Raw genomic sequence first — 9385 nt, 5'->3', positions numbered from 1 at the left:
CCCCTCCCTCTGCTTCCCTTCCCTCTCTCCAGCGGTGTGCCCCTTCCTGGGGGTGGGTGTGGCCTGTTCATGCTTGTCCCCAAGATGGAAAGCACCCCGCACGGACCTTGCTCTGCCGAGCTGCCTGGGAAATCACGGAGTCCGTGCTGGGCCCGGCAGCCAGGTGCAGGTGGGGCCTTCCCGGGCAGCCGGCGGACATGCCGTTCCTTCTTCCTGACCGCTCGGGCCTTCTGAGTGTAGGGCAGCTGCGCCCTGTGTGGAACTGGGGGTTTCCTAAGCTTAAACACAGAGGGTTGCTTAATCCCCTCCCCCAACTACCTTCTCTTGCAGCTTTGTGCCTTGAGTCCATGGTCCTGCAGCCCCAGCCCAGACCCGCCTTCCTGCCCACCCGGGAGCCCGTCGGCCGGGGGCCTTGGCCCACTCCTGCCGTCCGGCATCCACAGCCTCACATGCTCCTTCCCTGACCCCCCTACCTCCTGCTCTTCGTGGGGTTTGCTCTTGTTTTTATTGTGGTAAAATGTGCATAATATAAAATGACCATTTTAACCATGTTTAAATGCACGGTGCGGTGGCATGAATTACACTCCCCTTGCTGGGCACCTGTCACCCCGTTCACCCCCAGAGCTTTCCCATCTTCCCCAGTGAAGCTGTGTCCCCGTTACACACGAGTACCCCATTCCCTCACCCCCACCCCTGAGTCCTGGTGACCACGGGCTTTCCTCCTGTCTCTGAATCGGGCTACCCTTCATTTCTCACATAAGTGGGATCGTGCGGTGTTTGTCCTTTTGTGTCGGCTTTATTTCATGCAGCAGAACATCTCCCATATGCTAGTGTGTGTGTGTGTGTGTGTGTGTGTGTGTGTGTGTTTAAAGATTTTATTTATTTGACAGGGCATGCAGGTGCACGAGAGGGGGGCGGGGCAGAGAAAGCGGGAGAAGCAGGCTCCCCGCTGAGCAGGGAGACCTGAGAGGGGCTCGATCCCAGCACCCCGGGATCATGATGTGAGCCGAAGGCAGACACTTAACCAGCCAAGCCCCCCGGGCGCCCCCACACGCTAGCGTTCTTGCGTCAATAGTCTCTGTTCCTGTCTGTGCCTCTTTTCCTCTGGCACGTGCACATACTCACTCCCACGCCCCTGCCATTTGTTGGACCGTGAATCACCCCGCCTGCAAGTTCCTGTACTTTCTGGTGTCCTGGGTCTCTAAGTTGCCCAGTCGGTCTGGCACGCAGCAGTTAGGCCCAGCCTCTCTGAGGACCTTCTGTGTGGGTTGGGACTCAGCCCCTCTCTGCTGCCACCAGAGCTGTGGGAACTTGGTGTCGTCTGTCCCCACACATCCCTCCCTCCGCCTTTCGTAGAGGGCCTGTCTGGGGAGCCAGGGGCAGCCATGTGGATAGCCCACCCTTGTGCCTCCAGGCCGAGGCTCATGACCTGATGCCCATGCTGGGCGGGTTTGCTGAGTTCTGGAATTCTGCACGTGGCACTCTTAGCTGGAGGACAGCCGTGCCTTTCGGTGGCCTGCCTCCCCTGGTCTTAGACCCACAGGGGCTGTTGGTGCGAAGGGTTTGGGGTGGCAGGGCTTATTTTGGTGGTGAGAACGGTGCTGGTGTGAGTGTGTCATCTTAGCGGGACACCATAAATAAAGAACTAATTGGCACTTCTTTGCCATCAGACACTCTCTCTGCCCTCCCTTCTCATTCCTCAGGGTCTGTGCTGTCCCAACGGACAAGTGGCTGGTGAGCACTGAAAATGTGCCTTTTGAGATGTGCTGTAAAAATGTAAAAATATGCAAGATTTCAAAGGCTTGGTATGGAAAAAAAAATCTCATTAATACTGTTCTATGTTGATTACATTCTGAAACGATAATTTGGTTATGCCAGATTAAATGCAGTATTTAATTTCACCAATTTCTTTTTGTTAATTGGGACAAAATTCACATAACCTAAACGTTACCATGTTAACCATTTTATAGCGTATCGTTCGGTGGCTGTGGTATGCTTACCATGCGGTGTGGCCGTCAGCACCGTCTCATTCCAGAACATTTTCATCACCCCCGAGACAAATCCCACCCCCATTAACCAAGTGCTCCCCACTTCCCCTTTCTCCCCGCCCCTGGCTCCCACTAGTTTACGTCCTGTCTCTCCAGAGTTGTCTGCTCTGGGCGTTTCCTACCTGCAGAATCGTGCATCTTGTGGGTTTTGTGCCTGCCTTCTTGCACTCCGGGCTCAGGGCACGTGTCAGGAGTCCGTTCCTTTTTATGGCTGCGTAATACTCCTCTGGCTGCACCACTTGTATCCATTCTCCCCTCAGTGGACATTGAGTTGTTTGCACGTTTTGGCAATTATGAATAATTCTGCTTGGCCGGGGGCAAGTGTTGGACGGACATATGTTTGTCATTCTCTTATGTACCCAGGAAGTGGAGTCCTGGGACATGTGACAATGGTTTACCTTTTGGGGAAACTGCCGAGCCACTTTCCACAGCGACTGTGCCATTTCCCGTCTCCTCAGCTGTGCCTGAGGGTTCCAGTTTCTCTGCACTTTCTCCACATCCTTGTCCGTACTTATTTTCCTGTTTGCTTTTTATTTATTTTTAACTTGCAGCCATGTCTGTGTGTGTGACACAGTGTCTTCTCATTTGGATTTGTGTTTCTGGTGATGGTGGGTGTCTTTCTGGTGCTTATTGGCCATTTGTGTATCATCTTTGGGGAAGTGTCTGTTCCAATCCTTCACCCAATCTGTTTCTTTTCACTTTAACGTGACTGCTAGAAATTGTGAGGTTTCCATACAGGGCGGACATTACCTTTCTCTCTGGGAGGTTTTGAGATTGGTCAGGGGGACAGGGAGACTAAGGAATATCTCAGATTCTTCCTTCCTTCTCCGTATCATTCTCAGGTCACCAAGATTGCTATCCCCCTTGAGGTCCTCTCCCCAAGGCACGGTCAGGAGTGTCATTACGTGGAACTTCTCCAGGCACCGTGGGGGACAAGGGTTAGCTAGTCTGAGGGGCCTGTGAGTCCGGCTGAAGTGAAGGGGGCCTCTGGCCTTCAAAGCAGATCATTTCAATGAGTGAAACAGAGCAGTGGAGGGGTCCTTTCCTCCTTTATCACGTGATCTGCGTCACCCTTGCAAGGGAGCTTTCTGAAAGGATTTTAAAATTTACATTTTATGGAGCTTTTAGAGTGGTAGAATTTGTCTAATTACTGCTTTGAAAATTTATGAAATGTTGAGCTGCTTTTTCTAGGAATCTAATGTGGAAATAGTTTGATCAAGTAGACTCGTTTCTCAGAACGGTTATAGTACATTTGTACATGGGTGATTCGTCCTGAGGTCTTCTGAGTTGAGTTTCCAGTTACGTTCTGGTGGCATTAGTGCTGCTGAGTGTCCCCGGGGACGGTCCACACACACCGGGAAGTGCGGCTCCTGCCAGGGTCACTCTGCAGCAGAATGTGAGAACTAGCTGGGTAGTTCAGAGTAGAATATATAATGCATTTTAAAATATTATTGTTTAAAATAAATAAATAAAATGATATTGTTTAATGCAGATTTTTTTAATTGAATCTCCAAAAAGCTAGAAGCATTTTCATTGTTTCCTGAAAATGATTTAATGAGATTTTCAATAAACATAAAACTGCATATAAAATATCTTGACGGTGTTTTATGATCCTTTTCCCATTTGCTTCGTTGCAGCCTGTACTTTTGCATGCATAAGTAAGCAGGTGGGGAAAGATAGCTAAAATATCTTTTCTTTGGAAGATTAGAGTCGCCTGGGAGACAGACATTTCCTCAGATCCTGCCTGGACCCTTGGATAGTTACAGACTCCGGTGTGGATTCTTTGGAGCGGGGCCAAGGGGGATGAGTGGAGAAGGAATGACTGAGAACGTCCTGGGGGTGCCTGGGTGGCTCAGTCGGCTAAGCATCCAGCTCCTGGTTATGGCTCAGGTCAGGATCTGAGGGTTGTGAGATCGAGCCCCGTGCCGGGCTCCGTGCTGGACGTGGAGCCTGCTTGAATTTCTGTCTCCCTCTGCCCCCTCACCGTCACCCCTTGCCCCTGTTCATGTCCGTTCTCTCTGAAAAGTGTGTGTGTGTGTGTGTGTGTGTGTGTGTGTGTGTGTGTGTGTGTGTGTATGGAATCAGACGGCAGTTGTCCTTCCGTGACTGGCTTCTGTGGCTTCGCGCAGCATGCTCGCGGTTCAGTCATGTTGTAACGGCATATGACAGACAGTTGTTTTAAAGGCAGCCTGACAGTCCCTTGCATGTAGCTGCTGTGTTTTCCTGACCCAGTCACCTGTCGAGGACGGGCTGCCTCTAGCTCTTGGCCGTCGTAAGTAATGCTGCTCTGAACATGTCGGTGCAAGGATCTCTTCAAGATTCTGCTTTGCGTTCTCTTGGCTCTAGACTGAGAAGCGGGGCCGCCGGATCCTGCGCTCTTCCGTGTCTGTATGGAACTTGCGCGAACCTCTCCTGAGTGCAGCAAGCCCTCCCTGACTGCCCATCTGACTCCCGGCTGCATGCGTCCCCCTGTCGCTGACGTTCTCTTCTGTCTCCTGCCCCCAGGGTTTCTGCAGACACTCCTCTTGATAATCTCCCCGAGATGCCATCGCTGTGGCTTCCTTCCTTTTGTGCCAGGAAATGTTCCAAGCCCTCAGATCTCCCAAAATAAACATGGTTTGTTTGGCCACATCTCATTTCTGGGCACACCCCTGCGCTCTAGAAAGCTCTGTCCAAGCCAAGGCAAAAGTAAGGGCTGGACGGAGGTCCAGGAGGAAGCCAGGGGCGCGGATGTAGGAAGTGCCGCGGTTGTCATTGTCCATGGTTAAGCAGGAACCTGGCAGAAACGTGTCCCCAAGTTGTGGGCCGTGTGTCCGCTGTGGTATTTTGCAGGCTTTGTTGCTTATGACACGGTGTGAAATGTCCACATTTCACGGTGTGCACAGCTGTGTGTGTACAGAACAGCGCCTGTGTGATGTGCTCTAATAGAGAAGATTCCAGTCCCCTCTTTTTCAGGTGTGTGTTTGCTTTGGGCCCACGAGCCCGGTATCCTGCAGGGGGGTTAGGTCCCAATTTGGCAAGTAGTGAGCAACAGCCTGCTTCCTGGATCAGGCCTGCCAGGGCTCGGGTTCAGGCTCGGCCTGTTTGCTGTGAGGAAAGCCCTGTGGCCTTGAGTCTCTTAAACAATCTGTGCCTCAGTTTCCTGTCCTCTAAAATGGGATAATATGCTGCCCGCCTCTTAGAACCTGGGGTGAGGAGTAAGCGAGCGAGCGGACTGCAGAGCTCCGAGGGCATGCCCACGGGCTGCTTGTTACGCACGCTGCACACTCCCGGTCCTTACTTTCCCCTCGGTGTTCACTGTGCCCCGAGTCCTGCGTTGTTCCTTCCTCCTCTGCTGTTTTTGGCCTCCCCAGCTTGCAGTCACTTCGTGTGAGGCCCTCTGTCCCCTCCCCCCACCCTCACTGCGGTAAGGAGCCCTTCCTCTTCCCTGGTCCCCGCCCCAGGGTGCAGTCGGACATGACCGCGTCCGGCGCCCCCAGAGAGAGTGCCCAGTTGCTGCAGCAGCTTCCGTGAGGGGAGCGTGTCTCAGGGCCACACAGCCAGGGGATCCACTCAGCCCCTGCTTGGGTTACAGGCTGTTGTTGGGACAGCAACCCTCTCACCGTGTGAGCTCCTGCTCCGGCCGCAGCAGCATCTGAGAGCTCAGCCTGCGAGCTGTGCCCCGTTGCTCCCGACAAGTGCTAGGGGTGTGGGGGGGTGGCTGCTCCCTTTTCCCAAGGGAACATCTTATCAACGCTCTTCTAAGTCGTTTCATTCTGTGTTTATCTTCCTTGCAGGCGGTTTTAGTGAATAATATCACCACAGGGGAGAGGCTCATCAGATCCCTGCAAGGTGAGTTCTGATCCCCTCCTTTACACCAGATGTTAGGCCTTTTAGGAAAAGCCCACCTTTCCTCTTGTTCCTCTCTAGCAGCTCTCATTCTAATGATGGGTAGGATCGTGAGTAATTGAGTAATCTTTACTGTATTTTTGCCAAACCGCAGTTTCTTAAAGAGCGTTTATCCTTTTAAAAATGTTGCTGAACACGTTGTAAGGTCTTATGTGCAGATTTCAGATTCTCCCTTTTTGATAGGGTAAGAATTATACAGAACAGATCACCTATCACATATATATAAAATAAAATATATAGGATTTCTTTTAAATGGGTCACCCTGAATTCAGATTTCCTTTATGAAAATTGTAAAAATTATCCAGCCCCATTCAATTCCATTTCTTTGCTGCCCTGATTCAGTTTGGCAGCCAGGGCTGGTTTCCATCAGCAGCGGTGGGGTGGTGAGGGCAGTCACGAGATGAGCCCCTCTGTGGTCACCTCCCCCTTCGGATATGACTGGGGGGCTCGACAGGCCCTGTGTGGTCCTGGGGCCTGGTGAAAGGAGGGCTGGGTCCTGTGGGGCTGACCTTCGCCATGGGTAGGAAACTCCCACGCCTCCACCCTCCCCTCACCCCACCCTGCCTTACTTCCGACCTCTGGGACGGGAAGCTCTGTCAAGAGCTGTGCCCTCCAGAGTGGTGGCCACGAGCCGTGTGGCCAGTGAACCCCTGAAATGTGGCTGGTGGGATGGAACTGGATTTTAAATTTTTGTGTAATTTTCAGTGATTTAAATTAAAGACTGAAACTTGATTCTGTTATTGGGAACGCTAAGTAGTTACAACTTGTAGATTAGTCTTTTTTTTTTTTTTTTTAAAGATTTTATTTGACAGAGAAGACAGCCAGTGAGAGAGGGAACACAAGCAGGGGGAGTGGGAGAGGAAGAAGCAGGCTCCTAGCGGAGGAGCCTGATGGGGGGCTCGATCCCAGAACACTGGGATCACACCCTGAGCCGAAGGGAGACGCTTAACGACTGTGCCACCCAGGCGCCCCTATTAGTCTGCTTCTTAATTGTACATTTGATGAAACCTAATTCGGATCAGGCACTCCCAGTGCAGATTTAACGTCTGCCTTGAGATGTGCTCTGATTGTACACACCAGCTTTCAAAGGCGCGTGTGAGAGGATGTAAAATATCTCATTCATGATTTTATGTTCAGTATGTGTTGGCGCGATAATGTTGTGTAGCTGTCGGGTTCAATCAGATGTGTTATTAAAAATACACCTGGTTTAGTTCTTAAAAATGGGGTTGGCTGGAAAAATTGCCCACGTGGCTTGGCGTCTAGTTCTGCTAGACGGTGCTGGTCTAGGACTGTCGTCCCGAATCTGCTTCCGAGAATCTGAGTAGGGGAGATTCAGGGTTATACAGAGTTACGAGGGTCACTGGACTGCTGCGGGCTTCGCAGAGCTCCCCTTTCTTGTCTGGCCTTTTGAGATTCACCCACATTGTGGATGTCAGTGGATTATTCCCTCTGTTCCCGAGCAGTATTCCCTCGCCCCGTACTTGGTTTGATTATGGAGTTTTTTTAACGTGCGGTTCATTGAGGTGTAATTTACACCCGGTATAGTGTACCCTTTATAGTATAGAGTTCTGTGTTTGGACAAAGGCGTAGTCCCCTAGACCATCACAGCCACGACCAGACCCTGTCCCTTCAGGAAGTGCCCCCCCAACTCTTTGCAGTCAATCCCCTGCCTCGGCGTGCAGCGCCCCCCGAGTGGTTCTACGACCCCACAGTTTTAAGTCTCCCGGCATGTCCTAGAACCGCGTGCGAGATGGAGCCTTGTTGCTGTGTGTGTGGCATTTCAGTGACTCCTTCACTTTCATTTCACTCCCCCTCCCCCCGGCCAAGAGTGCCCTAGGTTTAGAGCTTGAGGACAAACCTCAGGGATGCGGGTGTGTCCAGGGCTGTGTCCTGGGCCCCTGCTGCAGCCTTCTGGCCACTCTGCTGTCACCTCTGTGGCAGCTTGTCTTTCCCCTCCAGCCTGGCCCTTTGTCAGCGGCTGCTGTTTCCCGCATGGGGGGGCGGTGATTAAATGAGCAGGGGCCTCCGGGGAGTGGGGAATGGATGGTGGGAGGAGGGGGCAGCTGGCAGGTAGCCTGGTGGCGGAGCTCGGGGGGCCGCCATGAGTGGCTGCGTACCTGAGCAGATGTTGAAACCGCGCTCTACAGGCTGGAGGGTAAGTCTGCTGGGGACCAGGGGACATGGTGGCATGTGTCACCTTGTGGGACAGCTCGGGGTTTAGGATGTCTAAGGAACAGCTGAACAGAATGTTCTCACGCATTTTAAGGGTCCGAGGTCAAAAAAGTGATTTAAGAAAGAGGTTTGGAAAAGAGGGGGTGGATTCCAGTTGGTTGTGGATTTCCAGGGCTCCTCCACTGTTCTGGAATGTTCTCATCCCTCTCCCCTCTCTTCCTTACTCTCCTGCGTGCCATCGCCCACTGTGTTGACGCATCTGCATTGCCATGACGGCCACACGACCGCCGGGTCCGGGTCGTCCTCCCGCTTCAGACCAGTTAAAGGCCCTGCAGAAGAACTACGGCCGCCTGCAGCAGGACGTGCTCCAGTTCCAGCGGAACCAGACCAACCTGGAGCGGAAGTTCTCCTACGACCTGTAAGTGTGCCTGCGCCGGCCCTTCCCGTGCTGGCGCCCACGGGCTCTGCGGGAGGCCCAGGACGCTTCGGTTCGTGGGTGTGGGCCGTGCCTCAGACGGCCGTGCAAGAGCCTTAGCCCGCGGCTCGTAGCGCGGGATGCGCGGGAGGGCGGTGGTCTGAGCAGGACGTGACTTCTCTGCCTGAAGGTGCGTTAGGTTTTGAAGCGCAGGTGCGCTGCTGAAGTCGGTGACGGAGAGCCTTTAAGAACGTCTCCCTGAGGTGCTCAGACGCGCCCCACGTCCCCCCTCCCAGACGGAAAGGCGTTTTGGCATGGTATGAGCGATGCAGGTCTGGGGGTCGGCATGGGGCGTTCTGTTTCTGTGAGTTCTCGTGTCTTTCCAAACTTCTGCAGTGAGAATGATGGACACATCATCATCATATGTATTTAAGGTATAAAACGTAGAGTTTGGATATGCCTCTACGTTGTGAAGTGATGTCCCTGATCAGGCTAATTAACCCTGCTCTTTGCATGTGTGGTGAGAACACTTTGGATCTCCTCTCTCAGCACGTTCCAGGGTAAACGTAGTCGCCACGCTGCCCGTTCCAGCCCCAGCTTACCGTTAGGACCGTCTGTTTTATGCGGGTGATAACTTCAGTTGTATACAAGAACCCTACACATTGACTTCTGCAAACATTTTTTTTTAATGATTTTTTATTATATTATGTTAGTCACCATACAGTACATCCCCGGATTCTGATGTAAAGTTCGATACTCCATTAGTTGTATAACACCCAGTGCACCNACTCCATTAGTTGCGTATAACACCCAGTGCACCATGCAATACGTGACCTCCTTACTACCCATCACCAGTCTATCC

At 52.4% G+C, this 9385-nt stretch overlaps 1 protein-coding gene across 1 annotated transcript in view; it reads left to right on the top strand.

Moving 5' to 3' along the window:
• The window catches only part of GOLM1 (golgi membrane protein 1), a 44913-nt gene that overhangs the window by 17787 nt on the left and 17741 nt on the right, over window positions 1–9385 (top strand). Inside the window, exons 4-5 of the mRNA XM_034647158.1 lie at window positions 5825–5879; window positions 8424–8526. Of these exons, the coding sequence (XP_034503049.1) occupies window positions 5825–5879; window positions 8424–8526 (158 nt within the window). The remainder of the gene's footprint in view (window positions 1–5824; window positions 5880–8423; window positions 8527–9385) is intronic.

This window comes from Ailuropoda melanoleuca, chromosome 17 (genome assembly GCF_002007445.2).
Source record: "Ailuropoda melanoleuca isolate Jingjing chromosome 17, ASM200744v2, whole genome shotgun sequence".
Taxonomy (NCBI): Eukaryota; Metazoa; Chordata; class Mammalia; order Carnivora; family Ursidae; genus Ailuropoda; species Ailuropoda melanoleuca.
Note: the sequence above shows the minus strand (reverse complement) of the source record. Positions and strands in the feature narration are given on the sequence as shown.